This window comes from Oncorhynchus mykiss, chromosome 18, assembly GCF_057628025.1.
Source record: "Oncorhynchus mykiss isolate SJ-2025 chromosome 18, ASM5762802v1, whole genome shotgun sequence".
Classification (NCBI taxonomy): domain Eukaryota; kingdom Metazoa; phylum Chordata; class Actinopteri; order Salmoniformes; family Salmonidae; genus Oncorhynchus; species Oncorhynchus mykiss.
The window spans coordinates 35732663-35757422 of record NC_143039.1 but is presented as its reverse complement, the minus strand read 5'-3'; the positions used below and the strand labels follow the sequence as shown (position 1 = coordinate 35757422).

Below are 24760 nucleotides of genomic sequence, written 5' to 3'. Positions count from 1 at the left end.
TTTTTCTTCGGGGGAGGGGTCTCGAATGGTTGAGGGACAGCTATTGGGGAACTGTGGGGGAATCTTGGAGGGTTCGGGTTTCACAAGATTGTGATCATGAAAAAGGAAACTATGACATATATTTTATATCACTATCATGCGCACGCACCCTCACACATAAGGATGGCTCTGTTGCGGAAAGACTGATACATGTTTGATAGTGTCTTGATGCTGTATTGTTTGTCCTTCATGTTCTAATACTTTAATGTTACCCCTTGTGTTTTTTTGTAATAAATAATTATAAAAAATAAAAAAAAATAAAAAGACGATGATCCAAAACACAATCAAGTCTATATGAAAATAGCTGAAAAAGTAACACATTTGAAGTTTTGGAACGGCCTAGTCAAAGTCCAGACATAATCCCAATTGAGATGTTGTGGCAGGACTTGAAACGAGCAGTTCATGCTTTAAAAAAATAAAAATGTCGATGAGTTAAAGTATTTCTGCATGGAAGAGTGGGCAAAATTCCTCCACTGCGATGTGAGCGACTGATCAACAACTACAGGAAGAGTTTGTTTGGAGTCATTGCAGCTAAAGGTGGCACAACCAATTACTGAGTGTAAAGGGGCAATTACTTTTTTCACACAAGGGCATTGGGTGTTGCCTAACTTTGTTTATTTATCTAATACTAGGTTTTGGTTGAATATCTGACAACATTCAATATCAAAAATATGTAAAAGTAGAACAACTTAGAAAGTGGGCAAATACTTTTTCACAGCACTGTAACTAGTGCTCACATCTGTATTCATAAAAAGGCGTTGAAAGGCTGGTCAGGGCTCACATCAACACCACCATCCCAGATACCATGGACCCACTCCAATTCGCATACCGCCGAAACAGATCCACACATGACGCAATCTCTATTACACTCCACACTGCCCTCTCTCACCTACACAAGAGGAACACCTATGTGAGAATTCTGTTCATTCACAGCTCAGCGTTCAATACCACAGTGCCATCCAAGCTCTTCACTAAGGTAAGGACCCTGGGACTGAACACAGCCTTCTGCAACTAGATCCTGGACTTCTTGATGGGCTGCCCCCAGGTGGTGAGGGTAGGTAACAACACATCCACTATGCAGAACCTCAACACTGGTGCCCCTTAGGGGTGCGGTTTAGTCTCTCCCTGTACTCCCCGTTCACCCACGTCTGTGTGGCTGCGCATGACTCCAACACCATCATTAAGAGTGCTGATGACACGACAGTGGCAGGCCTGATCACTGATGACAATGAGACCGCTTATAAGGAGGAATTCAGAAACCTGGCAGTGTTGTGCCAGGACAACAACCCCCCCCCCCCCTTCAACATCCGCAAGGCAAAGTAGCTGATTGTGGACTACAGGACACGGAGGGCCGAGGACGCCCCATTCACATCGAAGGGACTGTAGTGGAGTGGGTCGAGAGCTTAAAGTTCCTCGGTGTCCACATCACTAAGGATTTATCATGGTCCATACACACCAACACAGTCGTGAAGAGGGCATGACAATGCCTCTTCCCCCTCAGGAGGATGAAAATATTTGGCATGGGCCCTCAGATCCCCAAAAAGTTCTACAGCTGCACCATTGAGAGCATCTTGAATGGCTGCATCACCGCTTGTGATGGCAACCGCAAGGCGCTACACAGGGTAGTGAATACGGCCGATCCGTGTCCTCTATACCAGGCAGTGTCAGAGGAAGGCCCTAATAATTTCTTTAGCAGTACCGATGCGCCAAGTCTCGAACCAACAAGACCCTGAACAGCGTCTACCCCCAAGCCATAAGACTGCTAAAGAGTTAGTTAAATAGTTAACCAAATAGCCACGCGGACGTTCTGCATGGACCCTTTTTGCACTAACGATTTTGTCTCATCACATATGCTGCTGCTACTGTTTATTCTCCATCCTGTTGACTTATCAAATGTCAAATAAAATGTATTTATATAACCGTTCGCACATCAGCTGATACCTCAAAGTGCTGTACAGAAACCCAGCCTAAAACCCCAAACAGCAAGCAATGCAGGTGTTGAAGAACGTTGGCTAGGAAAAACTCTCTAGAAAGGCCAAAACCTAGGAAGAAACCTAGAGAGGAACCATGCTATGAGTGGTGGCCAGTCCTCTTTTGGCTGTGCCGGGTGGAGATTATAACAGAACATGGCCAAGATGTTGAAATGTTCATAAATTACCAGCATGGTCAAATAATAGGTCTGGGACAGGTAGCACGTCCGGTGAACAGTTCAGGATTCCATAGTCGCAGGCAGAACCGTTGAAACTGGAGCAGCAGCACAGCCAGGTGGACTGGGGACAGCAAGGAGTCATCATGCCAGGTAGTCCTGAAGCATGGTCCTAGGGCTCAGGTCCTCCGAGAGAGAGAAAGAAAGAGAGAAAGAGAGAATTAGAGAGAGCATACTTAAATTCACACAGGACACCGGATAAGACAGGAGAAGTTCTCCAGATATAACAAACTGACCCTAGCCCCCTGACACATAAACTACTGCAGCACAAATACTGGAGGCTGAGACAGGAGGGGCAGGAGACACTGTGGCCCCATCCGATGATACCCCCGGACAGGGCCAAACAGGAAGGATATAACCCCACCCACTTTGCCAAAGCATAGCCCCCACACCACTAGAGGTATATTTTCAACCACCAACTTACCATCCTGAGACAAGGCCGAGTATAGCCCACAAAGATCTCCACCACGGCACAACCCAAGCGGGTGCGCCAACCCAGACAGGAAGATCACATCAGTGACTCAACCCACTCAAGTGACGCCAAGTCTAGAACCAACAAGACCCTGAACAGCTTCTACCCCCAAGCCATAAGACTGCTAAAGAGTTAGTTAAATAGTTATCCAAATGGTCAAATAATCACTTTATTTCTAGTTGTATGTGTATATCTATCTCAAATAACTCGTACCCCTGCACATCAACTCGGTACTAGTACCCTGTGTATATAGCCAAGTTATCACTACTCATTGTCTATTTATTATTACTTGTGTTAATACGTGTTATTACTTTTCTATTTCTCTATTTCTTTCTCAATTAATTGTTGGGAGGGGCCGTAATGAAACGTTTCACTGTTTGTCTGCACCTGTTGTTTACAAAGCATATGACAAATACAATTTGATTTGATTTGTAATGCATTGAAATTGCTACTCCATTTTGATAGGAACGATCAAATGTATTTTCTTATCCATTTTAATCATCTGTAGCTAAGATATTGGTATACTGACTGACTGTATACTGTTAGCCTATTCTTCTCTGTAAGCTATGATGAGACCCAGCGTTCAGATGGCATTTTGATGTGAGGTATGATGTCTTTGTATGTACGGTCATCTACTGGCCATATATGAGATTGCGTAACATTATATTTGAACATACTTGTTATCCAGGGTGCTCTAGGACCCGGTTCAGGCAGTAGTGTTTTGTAAGAAAGTGTCGATTGTCGAGTGATGGAATACTTTACTCCATGCATGCCACAAGAAGAATAAGGACAATTTACAAGTGGATACAACAAGATTACCATTATTGTTGTTTTTGACTTTTAATATCTCTTCGCGTAAAACGGGTTATTTGTTTGGAGCTTCAATTCACTAAATCGCTTTCCAGCACCAGCTTTTCTTGAGAAGGTGAGTGTTGTAATAACAGCAACAGATCTAAGCTAGCTAATTTAGCTAGCTAGCTATCTTGATAGGTCAGACAGATAACGCCACAAATGTATTTTATAAATTTTTTATTTAACTAGGTAAGTCTCACAAATGATAGCTAGAGAAAAACTCTACTGCTAAGGTTATTCTGAAGCTCTGTCGTTGTTGTCACATTGTTTAAATATGCCCTCTGTCAAAGAGCGGGCCACCAAGAAAAACAGGCTAACAATGCCACTGGGACAAATGCATCATGATTACCATGATAATATCTGTAGTGCTCAATAAATTATTCCATGAGAGCAACAACATCTGAAGCATTTGTTTAGAAAGTTCCATTTCATATGACGACAAAAACATAAACATTGGAGTTTTTTTTGGGGGGGGGGGTTATGAAAGTAAGGTACAGTTGTTCTGAACATTTATGTACATCCAAATGAATAATTTTATTAGTTGGAATTACTATGTGCACCATGACCTCTCTGAACTGGAGCTTGTGAGGGCTTCGTTCCTACATACCAAGCTACTCCATGGTACATTAGCCGTGTGTCAGCACACCACTGTAACCTAATTCTAGTATGATATTTTGAATGAATAACAGTTGATGAAATGTGATGTGTTTCAGGTGTCTTAAGTGCCTTGACTGAATCAGAATTGGTCCACTGCCTACCCCAGATGACAGGCTAGGGTGCTTTTAGGAGCCATGACAAAAGCACTAACCATATCTTAAAGTTCACAGCCCGATATAGCAGGGTTGGCCTGGATCTCTTAGGCCTATTAGGTCTGTTAAATTATTATAGACTAGGAAAAGATGCTTGCTGTGTTTTGCTTCATAGTACAACACACACACCTCAAGGAAATTCAATCTGCTCTTGACCCTGATACATTAAGTAGGGTATAGCATGATTGTCCTGCAAAATAATGCATTGCTGCTGGGGTGGTTATGAATGGAAGAAGTTAGACTAGTTGAATGTCATCATGAATCGCAGTTTAGAATAGGATACAAATACGGTCCTGTGCAAATACTGCAGAGAATGTATTTTTGAAAACTAATTTCATGCAGTCTACTGTATGATTTCCTTTGCCTGTCCTGCCTTTTTAGAATCTCTTAACATACATGTTTCTGATCTTGAGCCCTATGTGTAGGCTTAATGTGGTAGTAATATGTCTGTTATAGTGAATACTCTCTTTCCCCTCCCTGTCTCCCCAGCTCCCAGCCACCATGGTGGTAGTGCAAAGCTACTGTGAGGCCAGCGCTTCCATCTCCGAAGCCTGGCTGGAGGGCGGCATCTCGCCCTGCTTCTACTTCACCCTGGTGCCCACCGTCCTGCTTACCCTCTCTTTCTTCTTCGGCGCCTTCCACTGCGTCTGCTACCGCCGCTACGGCACCGAGATGGAGCCCAAGTTCGTGCCGCGCTCGCGCCTCTATGGCCTCCAACTGGCAGTCTCCCTGCTCCTCCTGCTGCAGTTCCTAGGGGGGCTGGTGTGGAGGGCAGCCGGAGGAGGGGAGCTCCCCGGCTATGTGGTGCTGTACGGCTGCCTGTCCATGCTGGGCTGGGTCTGGGCAGTGTCCCTGCTAAGGCTGGAGAGGAGGAGGGTGCTGGTGAGGGACCGGACGCGGGGCCACAGCACGGTGCTGCTGCTCTTCTGGGCTGTGGCATTTTCAGCGGAGAACCTGGCCTTCGTCTCCTGGGCCAGCCCCTACTGGTGGTGGGGCCTGGAGAACACACAGCAGCAGGTGAGAGAGGACCAATGGTATTGTTGAGGGTTTAACATTATAGAATGTCCCCAATATATCACTCAAAGAGACACGTCTGTTCTACATAATGTATTTATATCTGAATGTTTCACAACCTTGCCTACTGAACGTGGCACTGGGGTCTTTTCAGGAGGGTGTAGCGTTAGAGGACCTTCAGATAGAAATGTATTTGTGTAGAATAAACATGATTAACTGTCAGGTTATGTTGGAAATGGTGTTAGATCTGTTCCTTGCATTTCTGTCTGCATCGTTTGAAACGTTTCATCTCTTTGAATGAACCCCACAGTGAGGATGAACTGTGATCCCACTCCCTAGTTTCTTTGAGGTTGTTAAAATGTTGACATATATTGTTACTGGCTATTAGTATTAAACTTAACATTGAGTTTTTACATTCCATCACACAAGTCTAGTAATTGGCCTCCTCAAAAGTCAGTTAGTCTACTCATAGGGTGTGATACTGTATCTGCATAAATGGGACACATAGGCTAGGTTTTATGTTTCTTAAATCCCATTTCGTAATGACTGTTGTGATTGTAAAAAAAATATTACAAAGCAGTTTCTCGCAAGAAGACTGCTAATATAGAAACTGGCATTCCAACCATGACACAGCAGTGAAAGGGGGCGGAACCATTATCATTAGTCAGCTTTGAGTAACTCTAGAAGTGCAGAGTCATTGCCCCATCTTGTCATTCTACATCCCTCTCCCTCTGGCCACGCCCCCAAATATAAATGTTGTAACCAATCAGAACATGCCTTTTCTTAGTCCCACCCTGTGGCTGTCATTGGTCGTCCTACTCAGCATGACTTTAGGTTGTACAAGTCATGTCTGGAAGTATGGCTGTTTAATATGTCTCCCTGGTGTGTTCAACTGATGCATTCTGAATGCATCTTCATTAGCTTTTTACCAAGCTTTCACCATCTTCGTTCTTCCAATGGGTTGTTATACCACAAAGTATATGACACGGTCCACTGTTTACTTTGTGTCATAATATGTACAGTATTTTACTTTGTACAGTCAGTCTGACTGTAACCACTGACTCACCTCTCACCTTTGAATTGAGAGGTGAGGCAGGCACCTCTGCCTCACAGAGCAGACTTGATGACGAATCTGCTGATGTGCCCTTGAGCAATGCACTTAACCATAATTGCTCCTGTAAATCGTTCTGGATAAGAGAGTCTGCTAAATGACTTAAATGTAAATTGTATGTGTTGAATGGAGTATTGAAATAGTTTTTTCTGTGTTTTATGCAGCTATGCTTGTCAGTCAGCACTTATTTAAAGGAATACAAAACTCACTTTTTAATTATTATTTTTTTTACTCCTGATGTGCACCATTTGCGATTGATGGGATTGTATTAACAGTCCCATTGGGATTGAATTATCAGTGGACAACATACAAAAATATAGTATATGAGTGCAAGATTATTTTAAATAGTCCATGTGTAATTGCTACATCCATTTTTGAACTAATGATCTACACCCATTGATTCTTGAAGATTATAACTTTTGAATGCCTCATGAGCTTAGTTCAACTGTCATACCCCATATGAGCTTGTTTTACTTTAATGTTTATAACATTGTAAATGTAAACAAACAGTGTATAACCTCTAAAGATGGTTAAAACTATAATGTTTATACCATGGATGGTCAGTCCTTGCATCCATAGCTCTGTCTATGTATTTGAGTGGTTCTATTTCTCCAAGCCATTCCCTCAGCTTTTTACCAAAACTGCAGTTTGCCCCTTTAAAGGTTCAGTCATGACTTAGCGTTTTTCATTCATTACCTCAGGTGGAATTTTCTCTGTGGTTGATGCGCTACATCGGCACAGGAACACTCTTCTTCCTGGGCCTGAAGGCTCCGGGATTACCACGGAGACCGTACATGCTCCTGATCAACGAGGACGAACGTGACGTGGAGGGCGGCACTGGCCAGGTAACCTAGTAATGGAATCAAATGTTATTTCTCACATGCGCCGAATACAACAGGTGTAGACTTTACCGTGAAATGCTTACTTACAAGCCCTTAACCAACAATGCAGTTTTAAGAAAATAGAGTTAAGAAAATATTTACTAAATTAACTAAAAGTAAAAAAAAAATCATTTTTTAAAATATCACATTAAAATAACAATAACGAGGCATTTTACAGGGGGTACCAGCACCGAGTCAATGTGCGGGGGTAGAGGTTAGTCAAGGTAATTGAGGTAATATGTACAGGGAGTTAAGGGTAAAGTGACTGCATAGATAATAAATAGTGAGTAGCCACAGTGTAAAAAAAGGTATAGGGGTCCTGGATGGCAGGACGCTTGGCCCCAGTGATGTACTGGGCCGTATGCACTACCCTCTGTAGCGCCTTACGGACGGATGCTGAGCAGTTGCCATACCAGGCCTCGATGCAACCGTTCAGGATGCTCTCAATGTTGTAGCTGTAGAACTTTTTGAGGATCTGGGAACCCACCAATCTTATCAGCCTCCTGAGGAGGAATAGGCATTGTTGTGCATTCTTTGCGACTGTCTTGGTGTGTTTGGACCATGACAGTTTCTTGGTGATGTGGACACCAAGGAACTTGAAGCACTCGACCCACTCCGCCACAGCCCCGTCGATGTGAATGGAGGTGTGTTCGGCCTTCCATTTCATGTAGTCCATGATCAGCTCCTTTGTCTTGCTCACGTTGAGGGAGGTTGTTGTCCTGGCCTGACCTCCTTCCAAAATGCTGTCTCGTCATTGATCAGGCCTTCCACTGTTGTTTCGTCATCAAACTTAATGATGGTGTTGGAGTCATGCTTGGCCAGGCAGTCATGGGTGAACAAGGAGTACAGGAAGGGACTAAGTACGCACCCCTGAGGGGCCCTCATGTTGAGGATCAGCGTGGCAGATGTGTTGTTGCCTACCCTTACCACCTGGGGGGGCGGCCCATCAGGATCCAGTTGCAGAGGGAAGTGTTTAGTTCCAGTGTCCTTAGCTTAGTGATGAGCTTTGTGGGCACTATGGTGTTGACTACAGCTCAGCATTCAATGAACAGGTGTTCCTTTTGTCCAGGTGTGAAAGGGCAGTGTGGAGTGCAATTGAGATTGCATCATCTGTGGATCTGTTTGGGCTGTATGCAAATTGGAATGGATCTAGGGTTTCCAGGATGATGGTGTTGATGTGAGCCATGACCAGCCTTTCAAAACACTTCATGGCTACCAACTTGAGTGCTACTGGGTGGTAGTCATTTAGGCAGGTTACCTTGGCATTCCTGGGCACAGGCACTGTGGTGGTCTGTTTGAAACATGTAGGTATTACAGACTCGGTCAGGGAGAGGTTGAAAATGTCAGTGAAGGCACTTGACAGTTAGTTCACACATCCTCTGAGTACACTTCCTGATAATCTGTCTGGCGCCATGGCCTTGTGAATGTTGACCTGTTTAAAGGTCTTGCTCACATTGGCTACGGAACAGCTGGTGCTCTCATATGCATGCTTCAGTGTTGCTTGCCTCGAAGTGAGCATAAAAGGCATTTAGCCTGTCTGGTAGGCTTGCGTCATTGGGCAGCTGGCGGCTGGGTTTCCCTTTGTGGTCCGTAATAGTTTGCAAGCCCTACCATATCCGATGAGCGTCAGAGCCGGTGTAGAAGGATTCTATCTTAATCCTGTATTGATACTTTGCCTGTTTGATGGTTCGTTTGAGGGCATATCAGGAATTCTTATAAGCGTATGGATTAGTGTCCCGCTCCTTGAAAACGGCAGCTCCATGGCTTCTGTTTGGGACATGTACGTACGGTCACTGTGGGGACGATATCATCAATGTATTTATGGATGAAGCCGACGACTGAGGTGGTATATTCCTCAATGCCATTGGATGAATCCCAGAATTTATTCCAGTCTGTGCTAGAAAAACAGTCCTGTAGCTTAGCATCCGCTTCATCTGACCACTTCAGTATTGAGCGAGTCACTGGTACAACCTGCTTTAGTTTTTGCTTGTACGCAGGAATCAGGATGATCAAAGTTTTTTTTCTTTTTCTGGTTGCACAGGTGACATGTTGGTAGAAATGAGGTCAACCCGATTTAAGTTTGCCTGCATTAAAGTCCCCGGCCACAACCTTTTTTGTTGTTGTTTATTGTCTCTGTCTGTATTTATTACACAATAACCCCTAATATCTCTATCTGTATGCCAGCCCCTGTTGGATGGGGCAGAGGAATCTCAGTCTACCTGGCAGGACTTTGGGCAGAAGGTGCGTCTGCTGGTGCCCTACATGTGGCCCAAAGGCAGCATGCTGTTACAGGGCCTGGTGGTGCTCTGTCTGTGCCTGCTGGGTCTGGAGAGGGTCATCAATGTCTTCGTGCCCATCTACTACAAGAACATTGGTGAGAGAGCATCCCTCCTTTCGCAACATCTGCCCTAGATCCAGCTTTTATCTGGATTCCTTTTTAAATTCCTACGTGTTTGCTGTCACAGCCTTATTGGTTGTGTTGCAGGTTGTCTTTATTGGTGCTGCGCTGCATATTCTCAGAAGTATTGTGTGATATCATTGTGGCTATGATAATCTGCCCAGCAAAACTGCAGAAAAGATGACCTGGGACTGTCGACCCTTTTCAAAACCTCTCTCTCTCACTCTTATAGTGAATGAGCTGACTGATGGAAGCAGCTGGAAGACCTTGGCCACCACTGTGTGTGTCTATGTCTTGCTCAAGTTCCTGCAAGGTGGAGGGGCAGGTGAGTGCAAGGCTCTAAAGTGCGACTCATTTGGTAAATAATATTTTGCCCTGCGACTACTTTTTTATTTCGGGAGCACTGTGCAAGTATGAAAAAAATCTCCCAGATAATTGTTGTAATGATAAGACTTAGCCGTACCGTTGTCTCTGAGTTCCCTAGAGAAATAAGCGAGTGCAGATTCGTTAGTGTCCTTGTTGCACCATTACTACAGCGAAAGCGGCTTGTTTCTAGCCCAACCAGGTCAAAAGATCTGACCCGTATTAGCGCCGCAACATTTTTATCTTCCTATAGCGGATAGCTGGGACCACATTTTACATTCATAAACCATGTTGTGGGCCATTCTAAAACTACTCGCGAACCATTTGTTGACACTTTGTTCTGTCATTGGCTAGCTAGCTAACAACCTGGTGACTTGACCAGTCTATCCAGACATTTGGGGGCACAGAAAGAAAGGAAAAGGGATAGCTTCTTCAGGAGATCAATGAATATAGCAATGAATGAATGAGGGATATATTGCATGTCATCATCACAAACCTGAGTTTTTAGAGAGTAAAATGTGTAAAATGTTTTATCTAATCTCAAACAATATGGTGTATTTGCCGACCGCAATTTTCTGATGTGGTCATTCCTTGATATCAGGAAACGTCCATTGGTGCCTGCCATTGGTCAATTCTGGTGTTATGCAACGGATGGTTTCTCGACACATGATTTGTTTACATGGCAGGTTAGGATAATTAACGTGGCAGTTTAGGATAATTAACGTGGCAGGTTGGGAGAAGACTAAAGTTAGGAAAAGGGTTGGGTTTAGCTACAATGCTACACTTGTCAACAACTGTTGTCCCCAACGTGAAAGAAACGGCCAAGGACCAATGGCGAGCATCAATGGGTGTAATTTGATGGGTCAAGAAACCCCTATATAAAAAATTTTAAAAAACGCCCATAATTGCTGTCTGCAATTACACCCATCTCTCTCTCAATAGGAAAATAGTGCTTTTAATATTCTACAAATTACATTGTAATTTCAATTAGCAGTATTTGTATCAACGTTTTAGCTTTTATAATAACCTCATGTATTTACAGTGTTACATATTAGTTTCCAGGGCACAACATGTGCTTCAAAAGCAGCTATAATTCATCAAAGCCAAATATAAGCTATAAATCAATCAATGTAACAATACAGTGGTGCAAAAAGTATTTAGTCAGCCACCAATTGTGCAAGTTATCCCACTTATAAAGATGAGAGAGGCCTGTAATTTTCATCATAGGTACACTTCAACTATGAGTGACAAAATGAGAAAGAAAAGAAATTCCAGAAAATCACATTGTAAGATTTTTAATGAATTTATTTGCAAATTATGGTGGAAAATAAGTATTTGGTCACCTACATACAAGCAAGATTTCTGGCTCTCACAGACCTGTAACTTCTTCTTTAAGAGGCTCCTCTGTCCTCCACTCGATACCTGTATTAATGGCACCTGTTTGAACTTGTTATCAGTATAAAAGACACCTGTCCACAACCTCCAAACTCCACTATGGCCAAGACCAGAAACAAAATTGTAGACCTGCACCAGGCTGGGAAGACTGAATCTGCAATAGGTAAGCAGCTTGATTTGAAGAAATCAACTGTGGGAGCAATTATTAGGAAATAGAAGACATACAAGACCACTGATAATCTCCCTCGATCTGGGGCTCCACGCAAGATCTCACCCCGTGGGGTCAAAATGATCACAAGAACGGTGAGGAAAAATTCCAGAACCACACGGGGGGACCTAGTGAATGACCTGCAGAAAGCTGGGACCAAAGTAACAAAGCCTACCATTAGTAACACACTACGCCGCCAGGGACTCAAATCCTGCAGTGCCAGACGTGTCCCCCTGCTTAACCAGTACATGTCCAGGCCCGTCTGAAGTTTGCTAGAGAGCATTTGGATGATCCAGAAGAAGATTGGGAGAATGTCATATGGTCAGATGAAACCAAAATATAACTTTTTTGGTAAAAACTCAACTCGTTGTGTTTGGAGGACAAAGAATGCTGAGTTGCATCCAAAGAACACCATACCTACTGTGAAGCATGGGGGTGGAAACATCATGCTTTGGGGCTGTTTTTCTGCAAAGGGACCAGGACGACTGATCCGTGTAAAGGAAAGAATGAATGGGGCCATGTATCGTGAGATTTTGTGTGAAAACCTCCTTCCATCAGCAAGGGCATTGAAGATGAAACGTGGCTGGGTCTTTCAGCATGACAATGATCCCAAACACACCGCCCGGGCAACGAAGGAGTGGCTTCATAGAAGCATTTCAAGATCCTGGAGTGGCCTAACCAGTCTCCAGATCTCATCCCCATAGAAAATCTTTGGAGGGAGTTGAAAGTCCCTGTTGCCCAGCAACAGCCTCAAAACATCACTGCTCTAGAGGAGCATGGAGGAATGGGCCAAAATACCAGCAACAGTGTGTGAAAACCTTGTGAAGACTTACAGAAAACTTTTGACCTCTGTCATTGCCAACAAAGGGTATATAAAAAAGTATTGAGATAATACTTTTGTTATTGACCAAATACTTATTTTCCACCATAATTTGCAAATAAATTCATTAAAAATCCTACAATGTGATTTTCTGGATTTTTTTCCCCTCATTTTGTCTGTCATAGTTGAAGTGTACCTATGATGAAAATTACAGGCCTCTCTCATTCTTTTTAAGTGGGAGAACTTGCACAATTGGTGGCTGACTAAATACTTTTTTGCCCCACTGTATATATATATATATATATATTCTGGTGCTCCTAAATTTGATGTGGTGCCCCTAACTTTTTAAAATTGGGAACACCAGTGATACCAATACATTTAGAAAAAACATTTAGAGCCCTAGGTGAGGGGAATTTCACCTTCCATATTGTCTTTCTCTGCTACACCCATTCCTTGGTCTCCTTGAGTACTGTTATTTTAAATGTCTCTCTCGCTCTATATATCTCCTCTCCTCAACCCCACTCTTACCATTCCCCCCTGCCCTTTCCCTCTTCTTCTCTTTCCTGAACCTCACTCTCTCCCTAGGTGCGTCTGGCTTCATCAGTAACCTGCGCTCCTTCCTGTGGATCCGCGTGCAGCAGTACACCAACCGGGTGGTGCAGGTGCGTCTGTTCGGCCATTTACACTCACTGTCACTGCGCTGGCACCTGGGCCGACGCACCGGAGACGTCCTGCGTAGCATCGACCGCGGCACCTCCTCCATCAACAGCCTGCTCAGGTGAGCCTCCAAATAATAAATTGTGTCCGTGGTTTTCTGAGCCACGCCCCTACCTTTTTTTAAAGGTATGCATATCTGTATTCCCAGTCTTGAGAAACACATAGTTTAGGGCCTAATGAATTCATTTCAAGTCACTGATTTTCCTTATGAACTGTAACTCAGTAAAATATTTTAAGTTGTTGCATGTTGCGTTTTATATTTTTGTTCAGTGTATATACTGTACAGAGCCTTCAGAAAATAATCACAACCCTTGACCTTAAACAAAACAACAAATGATTTAAAAATGAAAAACTGAAATGTCTTGAGTCAATAAGTATTCAGCCACTTTGTTATGTAAAACTTAAATAAGTTCAGGAGTAAAAATTTACTTAACAATAACATTTAAAAAGCATACATGGAATATCCCTTTGAGCATGGTGAAGTTAGTAATTATACTTTGGATGTTGTATCAATACTCCAAGTCACTACAAAGATACAGGCATCCTTCCTAACTCAGTTGCCGGAGAGTAAGGAAACCGCTCAGGGATTTCACCATGAAGCCTATGGTGACTTTAAAACAGTTACAGAGTTGGCTGTTATAGGCTGTGATAGGAGTTGGCTGTAATGGCTGTGATAGGTTAGCCATCAGCGGCAGCTCACCGCTGCTAAATGAATATAGGGGAAATGCTGAACATACGTGTTTGATCTTGGTGTGATTTACCTTATCCTCAAAGTTTAGAGACTGCTTCCTCAGGGGTTTACTCAATTGTCAAAAAGAGAGATTAAACTGTTCTCCTTTCCACCTTAAAATTGAGTCTACATTCAATTTCTTCCATCACTACCAACCAGTGTGATGTGACCCAACTATGATCCCCCTGTAGTATGTCTTAGTTTCTTAGTATCATCCTAACCTGTGGACAGTCTGTGTGTTCATTCCGAGTTAAACCTGGCCTCCCTCTCTTTCTCTCCACAGCTACATTGTATTCAGCATCTTCCCCACCATCGCAGATATCGTCATCTCCATCATCTACTTCATCACCTACTTCAACGCCTGGTTCGGACTCATCATATTCATCTGCATGTTCCTCTACCTCAGTGAGTACAAGGCCTCCTTTCCAGAACCAATTCAGTTATATTTCTAAGAGAGTCAAATAAGAGAGTCAAATGTGTGAAATACTTTCAAATGACTTGACCTGCACCAATGGAATAGTCCCAAAAGTGTAAATTAAATCTAATCAAAATGTATTGGTCACATGCGCCGAATACAACAGGTATTCACCTTACAGTGAAATGCTTAATTACGAGCCCCTAACCAACAATGCATTAAAAAATGTAAAATACAGATAAGAAATAAAAGTAACAAGTAATTAAAGAGTAGCAGTTAAATAACAATTTATTTATTTATTTTTTATTTTACCTTTATTTAACTGGGCAAGTCAGGTAAGAACAAATTCTTATTTTCAATGACGCCCTAGGAACAGTGGGTTAACTGCCTGTTCAGGGGCAGAACGACAGATTTGTACCTTGTCAGCTCGGGGGTTTGAACTTGCAACCGTCCGGTTACTAGTCCAACGCTCTAACCACTAGGCTACCCTGCCGCCCACAATAGCGAGACTATGTACAGAGGGGGTCCGGTACATAGTCAATGTGTGGGGGAACCGGTTAGTTGAGGTATTATGTACATGGGTAGAGTTATTAAAGTGACTATGCATAGATGGTAACAACAGAGAGTGGCAGCGGTGTAAAAGAGGGGGGGGGGGGGGGGGGACAATGCAAATAGTCTGGGTCTTATGGCTTGGGGGTAGAAGCTGTTTAGAAGCCTTTTGGACCTAGACTTGGCGCTCCTGTACCGCTTGCCGTGCGGTAGCAAAGAGAACAGTCTATGACTTGGGTGGCTGGAGTCTTTGACAATTTTTAGGACCTTCCTCTGACACCGCCTGGTATAGAGGTCCTGGATAGCAGGAAGCTTGACCCCAGTGATGTACTGTGCCTTTTACACTACCCTCTGTAGTGCCTTGCGGTCGGAGGCTGTGCAGTTGCCATACCAGGTAGTGATGCAACCAGTCAGGTTGTTCTCGATGGTGCAGCTGTAGAACCTTTTGAGGATCTGAGAACCCATACCAAATCTTTTCAGTCTCCTGAGAAGGAATAGGTTTTGTCGTGCCCTCTTCACAGCTGTCTTGGTGTGCTTGGACCATGTTAGTTTGTTGGTGATGTGGACACCAAGGAACTTGAAGCTCTCAACCTGCTCCACTGCAGCCCCGTCGATGAGAATGGGGGCGTGCGCGGTCCTCCTTTTCCTCTAGTCCACAATCATCTCCTTTGTCTTGACCACGTTGAGGGAGAATTTGTTGTCCTGGCACCACACTGCCAGGTATCTGACCTCCCTATAGGCTGTCTCGTTGTTGTCAGTGATCAGGCCTACCACTGTTGTGTCATCTGCAAACTTAATGATGGTGTCGGAGTCATGCCTGGCTGTGCAGTCATGAGTGAACAGGGAGTGCAGGAGGGGACTGAGCATACACCCCTGAGGGGCCCCTGTGTTGAGGATCAGCGTGGCGGATGTGTTGTTACCTAACCTTACCACCTAGGGTGGCCCATCGGGAAGTACAGGATCCAGCTGCAGTGGGAGGTGTTCAATCCCAGGTTCCTTAGCTTATTGATGAGCTTTGAGGGCACTATGGTGTTGAATGCAGAGCTGTAGTCATTGAATAGCATTCTCACATAGGTTTTCCTTTTGTCCAGATGGGAAAGGGCCGTGTGGAGTGCAATAGAGATTGCATTATCTGTTGGGGCAGTGTGTAAATTGGAGTGGGTCTATGGTTTCTGGGACAATGATGTTGATGTGAGCCATGACCAGCCTTTCAAAGCTACATGGCTACAGATGTGAGTGCTACAGGTCGGTAGTCATTTAGGCAGGTTGCTTTAGTATTCTTGGGCGCAGGCACTATGGTGGTCTGCTTAAAACATGTTGGTATTATAGACTCAGACAAGGAGAGTTTGAAAATGTCAGTGAAGACACTTGCCAGTTGGTCATCGCATGCTCGCAGTACACGTCCTGGTAATCTGTCTGGCCCTGCAGCCTTAACCTGTTAAATCTACCCCCACCTTTTTTGAAAATTCTGTTAAAAATCGCGCAACTTTTCAGCGTCCTGCTACTCATGCCAGGAATATAGTATATGCATATGATTAGTATGTGTGGATAGAAAACACTCTGAAGTTTATAAAACTGGTTAAATCACGGCTGTGACTATAACAGAGCGTGTGTTTCATTGAAAAACGCAAGAAAAACTGCTCTCTGAAAGCAAAAAATAATTTCCATAAGTCACTTCCACCAGTTGTTAAAGGAGAACAGAATTTAATGGAAATTTGCCTGCACTTCATACAAATTCCGCACGATGGCGCCATTGTACTAATTTTCAATCGAATTAATTGTTGGAAAATCCATCTGTCTGACCCCAAGTTTTCCAGTCTTCACCCGGATGCAGTTCAAGGAGAGATCAGATTGCATTGTTTTTGAAGTGAGGACCTATTGAAGAGACATCGCCCTGTAATCGTTTTGATAGATTATAAACGTTTACTAATACCTAAAGTTGGATTACAAAAGGATTTCGAAGTGTTTTGTGAAAGTTTATCGTCGACTTTTTTAATTTTAAAAAATTACGCAGCGTTTAAAAACGATGAATTTTTCTGAATGACACTACTTCAATACAAAGCTATTTTGGGTATATATGGACCGATTTAAACGAAAAAAAGACCCAATAGTGATGTTTATGGGGCATATAGGAGTGCCAAGAAAGAAGCTCGTCTAAGGTAATGAATGTTTTATATTTTATTTCTGCGTTTTGGGTAGCGCCGTCTATCGCAAAATCTGTTGTTTACGTGTCGAGCTGGCATTTTGGGGGGTGCATGCTATCAGATAATAGCTTCTGATGCTTTCGCCGAAAAGCATTTTAAAAATCTGACTTGCTGGCTAGGTTCACAACGAGTGTAGCTTTAATTTAATACCCTGCTTGTGAATTTTGATCAAGGTTTGAGTTTTAACGAGTACATTTAGCATTTAGCGTAGCGCATTTGCATTTCCAGGTGCCTACTTGGGACATGTGCGTCTCAAGTAGATTCAAGAAGTTAAAGGTCTTACTCACATCGGCCACAGAGAGCGTGATCATAGTCTTCCGGAACAGCTGGTGTTCTCATGCTTGTTTCAGTGCCATTTGCCTCGAAGTGAGCATAGAAGTAGTTTAGCTCATTTGGTAGGCTCGTGTCACTGGGCAGCTCTCGGCTGTGCTTCCCTTTGTAGTCTGTAATGGTTTGCAAGCCCTGCCACATCCAACGAGCATCAGAGCCGGTGTAGTACGATTCAATCTTAGTCCTGAATTGACACTTTGCCTGTTTGGTGGTTCGTTGGAAGGCATAGTGGGATTTCTTATAAGCTTCCGGGTTAGAGTCCCGCTCCTTGAGTGGCAGCTCTAGCCTTTAGCTCAGTGCGGATGTTTCCTGTAATCCATGGCTTCTGGTTGGGGTATGTACGTACGGACACTGTGGGGACGACGTCATTGATGCACTTATTGATGAAGCCAGTGACTGATGTGGTGTACTCCTCAATGCCACCGGAAGAATCCTGGAACATATTCCAGTCTGTGCTAGCAAAACAGTCCTGTAGCTTAGCATCTGCTTCATCTGACCACTTTTTTATTGATCTAGTCACTTCCTGTGTTAATTTTTGCTTGAAAACAGGAATCAGGAGGATAGAATTGTGGTCAGATTTACCATGTGGAGGGCGAGGGAGAGCTTTGTATGTGTCTTTGTGTGTGGAGTAACGGTGGTCTAGAGTTTTTTTTCCCTCTGGTTGCACATTTAACATGCTGATAGAAATTTGCTAAGTTTCTCTGCATTAAAGTTCCCTGCAACTAGGAGCACTGCCTCTGGGTGAGTGTTTTCTTGTTTGCTTATGTCAGAATACAGCTCATTCAATGCTGTCTTAGTGCTAGCCTCTGACTGTGGTGGTATCTAAACAGCTACGAAAAATACAGATGAAAACTCTCTAAGTAGATAGTGTGGTCTACAGCTTATCATGAGATACTCTATCTCAGGCGAGCAATAGCTCGAGACTTCCTTAGATATTGTGCATCAACTGTTATTATATCCAAAGATTGCATGTTTGCCAGCAGAATGGAAGGAAGTGGGGGTTATTTGATCGCCTGCGAATTCTCAAAAGGCAGCCCGCCCTTTGGCACCTTTTTCTCCACCTCCTCTTCACACATATCACGGGGATCTGGGCATGTTCCCGAGAAAGCTGTATATAGTTTGCGTTGGGCTCATCAGACTCGTTAAAAGAAAAAAAGGATTCTACCAGCCCGTGGGGAGTAAACGCAATCCTGATGTCCAGAAGTTATTTTCGGTCATAAGAGACGGTAGCGGCAACATTATGTACAAAATTAGTTAAAAAATAAGTTACAAACAACGCAAATAAACAAACAAAAAACACAATCGGTTGGGGACACGTTAAACGTCTGCCTTCTTCTCCGGCGCCATTTTTAATCAACTCCAAGCTAAATCAATCACACCTATTTGAAAGTATTTTACATATGCGTTCGACCGAGATCCAGTAATACCGATGTAATATTTCATAATGGTCCATCGATACATCTCTTCAGCCCTTACCATCATCATCACGGAATGGAGGACCAAGTACAGGCGAGACATGAACACCCAGGACAACAACACAAAGTCCAAGGCTGTGGACTCCCTGCTCAACTTTGAGACGGTAACGAGATGGTCCCATTGACCTTTAACCTCTACTTGGATTGTGTTCTTTAGGGCACACAACAGAACATTTTTAAAAACATTATTCAACGTAAACATTCCAGGTAGTCCCTCCCAGTTTGTCTGTTTGATGCTTAATGAACATGACCCAGAATCCCTACCTGCCATGGTGGCACATGAAGATGCCCGCAAACATATTGCATTTCTGCAATATGAGAGTTGCTTCATGGCTGCGATTTGTAATGTTTTTCCAACAGGTGAAGTACTACAACGCAGAGAATTACGAGGTGAACCGTTTTGAGGACGCCATTCTGAAGTATCAGGTAATCCAGGCTATAGATGTCAAACTCTGATGAGTTGAGAATATAGATCTGAGTGCTTGCTTTGGTTTTTCACATGCACAGTCCCAAGAACCCAGCAGAAATCAGCTTTTCTTATATATGACTTTCATTTATCTGTCCAGTCTTTTATATTTAGCCAACAGTTGCATTCATGAGTTGTATTGACAAATGTCAATGATAAACATTAGGTCAGCCAAAGCAAAAATCTGATAAACATACATTTATATGACTACTGTAAGTACAGAAGTTGTTTGTTCATCGGGAAATGAATGTCCAACTAGACAGTGACAACTGGAGTTTGACAGCAATTATGTAAGCGTATTACAGTATTAAATTACAGACACTTTGTCCTGGGATTTCCTATGATCTTCTATGTAGAAGAACCCCTTATCTTCTAACGATTCTTGTGTTGCTTGTGAGTGTTCGTGGGAGTCTCATCTTTTCATATACTGTATAGCTTTTAATAGTTTGTAGCTCAAACCATTCGGACTCTACAGATGTTTTTGTTTACAAAACCCTGCCCTGGTCCCCTTCAAGCTCCACCCTTGTCTCACAAATACCACTCTAGCTCAACCCCTGTTAATCACACAGACTATGGATGCAGAAGAAATAGACAAATCCAATGTTACAATCCAGAAGTCTGTAGTGCAAACACACAATCTATAAAGTTAGAAGTCCTAAATCACACCTTCATTATGGTGGTGCTCATTGTCTTAACTTGCAAGCCCCTACCCAGCAGTGCAGTATTCAATATAATATCAAAAAAGTATAATTTAATAAGAAAATGTTTTGTAATAACACAAGAAATAAGAGAGGAAGCTATATACAGGGTACATGTGCAATGTGCAGGAATACTGGAGTTAGGTATGTACATGTAGGCAGGGATTAGGAGAAAGTGACTGGTAGCAGGATAAATAATAATAGTAAGTTTTAGTGTGTGTGGTGAGTGAGTGTCAGCAGGTGTGACAGGCGGATGAATACACAGTGCTTTCAGAAAGTATTCATACCCCTTGACTTATTCCACATTTAGTTTTTACAGCCTAAATTCAAAATAGATTAAATAGAATTTTGTCTCACCCATCTACACACAATACCCCATAATGAGTAAGTGAAAAATGTGTTTTTAGACATTTTTGCAAATGTATTTAAACTGAAATACAGAAATATCAAATTAACGTAACTATTCACTCTCAGGAGTCAATACTTTGTAGGAGCACTTTTCGCAGTGATTACAGCTGTGAGTCTTTCTGGGTAGGTCTCTAAGAACTTTCTACACCTGGATTGTGTAACATTTGCCCATTTTTATTCTTTAAAAACTCTTCAAGCTCTGTCAAATTGGTTGTTGATCTTGCCTTAGATTTTAAAGTAGATTTAAGTCAAAACTGTAACTCAGCCACTCAGGAACATTTACTGTCTTCTTGGTAAGCAACTCCAGTGTAGATTTGACTTTGTGTTTTAGGTTATTGTCCTGCTGAAAGGTGAATTCATCTTTCAGTGTCTGGATTTTGCCTGTGCTTGGTTCCATTCCGTTAAAAAAAAAATATTCTGGAAAAACTCCTCAGTCCTTAATGATTACAAGCATACCCATAACATGATGCAGCCACCACTATGCTTGGAGAGTTACGGTACTCAGTTAATTGCTTTGACACATTTCTTGCAGCAGGTAGTCTAGTAATTAGAGTGTTAGGCCAGTAACAGGAACGGTTGCTGGATTGAATCCCCGAGCTGACAAGGTAAAAATCTGTCATTCTGCCCCTGAGCAAGGCAGTTAACCCACTGTTCCCCGGGCGCCGAAAACGTGGATGTCGATTAAGGCAGCCCCCTGCACCTCTCTGATTGAGGGGTTGGGTTAAATGCGGAAGACACATTTCAGTTGAATACATTCAGTTGGACATCTGATTAGGTATCCCAACTTTCCCTTTCCCTATTACTTTAGTGCCTTGTTGGAAACAGGATGCATGTTTTGGAATATTTTTATTCTGTACAGGCTTACTTCTTCTCACTCTGTCAATTAGTTTAGTATTATGGAGTAACTACAATGTTGTCGATCCATCCTCAGCTTTCTTCTATCACAGCCAAGTAACTGTTTTAAAGTCACCATTGGCCTCATGGTGAAATTCCTGAGCGGTTTCCTTCCTCTCTGGCAACTGAGTTAGGAAGGATGCCTGTATTTTTGTAGTGACTTGGTGTATTGATAGACCAGCCAAAGTGTAGTTAATAACTTCACCATGCTCAAAGATATTCAACATTAGCTTTTTTTTAAATCTACCTATAGGTGCCCTTCTTTGGTGCCCTTCTGCATTGGAAAATCTCCCTGGTCATTGTGGTTGAATCTGTGTTTGAAATTCACTGCTCGTCTGAGGGACCTTACAATTATCTGTATGTGTGGGGTACAGAAATGAGCTAGTCATTAAAAAATCATGTTCAACATTTACTGCACACAGAGTGAGTCCATGTGACTAATGTGACTTTAAGCACATTTTTACTCCTAACTTATTTAGACTTGCCGTAACAAAGAGGTTAAATACTTATTGACGCAAGACACTTCAGATTTTAATTTTTAATTAATTTGTAAAGATGTCTAAAATTTATAATTCCACATTATGGGTTATTGTGTGTGTGTGTGTGGGCCAGTGACCAAAAAATCTAAATTTAATCCATTCAGGCTGTAACACAACTAAATGTGGAAAAAGTCATAAATAGTTTCTGAAGGCGTTTTACATGTAAACAAAAGTGACTGGTAGCATATATTTAAATACTATGGTAATATACGAATGATAATATATACAGTTGAAGTCGGAAGTTTACATACAACTTAGCCAAATACATTTAAACTCAGTTTTGCACAATTCCTGACATTTAATCATAGTAAAAATTCCCTGCATTAGGTCAGTTGGGATCACCACTATATTTTATGAATGTGAAATGTCAGAATAACAGTACAGAGAATGATTCATTTCAGCTTTTATTTCTTTCATCACATTCCCAGTGGGTCAGAAGTTAACATACACTCAATTAGTATTTGGTAGCATTGCCTTTCAATTGTTTAACTTGGGTCAAATGTTTCAGGCAGCCTTCCACAAGCTTCCCACGGTAAGTTGGGTGAATTTTGGCCCGTTCCTCCTGACAGAGCTGGTGTAACGGAGTCAGGTTTGTAGGCCTCCTTGCTGGCACACGCTTTTTCAGTTAAGCCCACAAATTTTCTATAGGGTTGAGGTCAGGGCTTTGTGATGGCCACTCCAATACCTTGACTTTGTTGTCCTTAAACCATTTGGAAGTATGCTTGGGGTCATTGTCCATTTGGAAGACCCATTTGCAACCAAGCCTTAACTTCCTGACTGGTGTCTTGATATGTTGCTTCAATATATCCACATCATTTTCCATCCTCATGACGCCATCTATTTTGTGAAGTGCACCAGTCCCTCCTGCAGCAAATCACCCCCACAACATGATGCTGCCACCCCCGTGCTTCACGGTTGGGATGGTGTTCTTCGGCTTGCAAGCCTCCCCTTTGTCCTCCAAACATAACGATTGTCATTATGGCCATACAGTTTTGTTTCATCAGACCAGAGGACATTTCTCCAAAAAGTATGATTTTTGTCCCCGTGTGCAGTTGCAAACCGTAGTCTGGCTTTTTATGGCGGTTTTGGAGCAGTGGCTTCTTCCTTACTGAGCGGCCTAACAGGCGATATAGGACTCGTTTTACTGTGGATAGATACTTTTGTACCTGTTTCCTCCAGCATCTTCACGAGGTCCTTTGCTGCTGTTCTGAGATTGATTTGCACTTTTCGCACCAAAGTACGTTCATGTCTAGGAGACAGAACAGAGTCTCCTTCCTGAGCGGTATGACGGCTGCGTGGTCCCATGGTGTTTCTACTTGCGTACTATTGTTTGTACAGATGAACGTGGTACCTTCAGGCGTTTGGAAATTGCTCCCAAGGATGAAACAGACTTGTGGAGGTCTACAAATGTTTTTTTTTGGCTGATTTCTTTAGATTTTCCCATGATGTCAAGCAAAGAGGCACTGAGTTTGAAGGTTAGCCTTGAAATACATCCACAGGTACACCTCCAATTGACACAAATTATGTCAATTAGCCTATCAGAAGCTTCTAAAGCCATGACATCATTTTCTGGAATTTTCCAAGACGTTTAAAGGCACAGTCAACTTAGTGTATGTAAACTTCTGACCCACTGGAATTGTGATACAGTGATATAAGTGAAGTAATCTGTCTGTAAACAATTGTTGGAGAAATTACTTGTGTCATGCACAAAGTAGATGTCCTAACCGACTTGCTAAAACTGTAGTTTGTTAACAAGAAATGTGTGGAGTTGTTGAAAAACAAGTTTTAATGACTACAACCTAAGTGTATGTAAACCTCCGACTTCAACTATACATGTAAACAGGAGTAATAGTGACCAGTAGCAGAATGAATAGATGTATACAACATTTTTTTTGACCACCTCAGAAGCATAGTTAGAGCTTGCCATCATTAATGATGTTCTAGGATTTTAGAACTGCAACCAGCAGACATTTCTTTAGCTTTTGTATCTCTATCCTGTTTCTAGGTCTGTTCAGCAGTGCAAACAGACAGCACAAACCGATCTGGGACCAGACTATAACTCTTTTGATTGTTGCGTTTGTGGCCTTTTTGTCTGTCTGTCCCCTCCCGTCTTAGACCTCAGAGTGGAAGACACAAGCTTCTCTGGCCTTCCTGAACCAGACACAGAACCTGATCATCGGTTCAGGTCTACTGGCCGGGTCACTGCTCTGTGCCTACTTTGTCCAGGAGGGCAAGTTTAAGGTACTGAGCTCGGAGCCGTTACTAGCTTAAAGGGAAAGTTGAGTATTTTACAATTTAATGTTAGATGGTTCCTCAACCTGACAATAGTCTATGAGCCAGGACTATGATCATTTATCCATGTTTGGTTTTAGTAAATATCCGGATGTGTAACCTGACCAGTGCAGCTTGGTTTGCCTCGGTAGTGTGAAAATCCCTATTGACCCACCTCAAGCTCCCTTCACTCATCCACTTTGCTCTACTCTGTGCTATGGCTATGTTGTTTTTTGGCTCTATGTCCTACATTAGATTAGAAAACGTTATTATACTCTATTAAGGAAATTATTTGTAACTTGCTTTGCCGACAAAAGCAATCAATACAAATGCACAACATCACTACTAGGCCGTGCAGCCTTGCTACTTTATGCATATATGTTTTCATGCATGTTTGAACATTTGCTAAAAAACTTACCTTTGACACAGTGTTGTGGTACTACATGTTTTTCTCAGTAATACATGTGGTGTATGAAGTATACATTCAAGTCAGATG

At 42.6% G+C, this 24760-nt stretch overlaps 1 protein-coding gene across 1 annotated transcript in view; it reads left to right on the top strand.

Annotated features, from left to right (window-relative positions):
* The first annotated feature begins 3296 nt into the window (after window positions 1-3296).
* Window positions 3297-24760, top strand: part of LOC110495955 (ATP-binding cassette sub-family B member 6) — a 30936-nt gene continuing 9472 nt past the window's right edge. The window contains exons 1-10 of the mRNA XM_036952463.2: window positions 3297-3642; window positions 4868-5395; window positions 7205-7348; window positions 9569-9758; window positions 10015-10107; window positions 13154-13346; window positions 14299-14420; window positions 18983-19092; window positions 19349-19414; window positions 24109-24234. Of these exons, the coding sequence (XP_036808358.1) occupies window positions 4880-5395; window positions 7205-7348; window positions 9569-9758; window positions 10015-10107; window positions 13154-13346; window positions 14299-14420; window positions 18983-19092; window positions 19349-19414; window positions 24109-24234 (1560 nt within the window). The 5' untranslated portion in view covers window positions 3297-3642; window positions 4868-4879. The remainder of the gene's footprint in view (window positions 3643-4867; window positions 5396-7204; window positions 7349-9568; window positions 9759-10014; window positions 10108-13153; window positions 13347-14298; window positions 14421-18982; window positions 19093-19348; window positions 19415-24108; window positions 24235-24760) is intronic.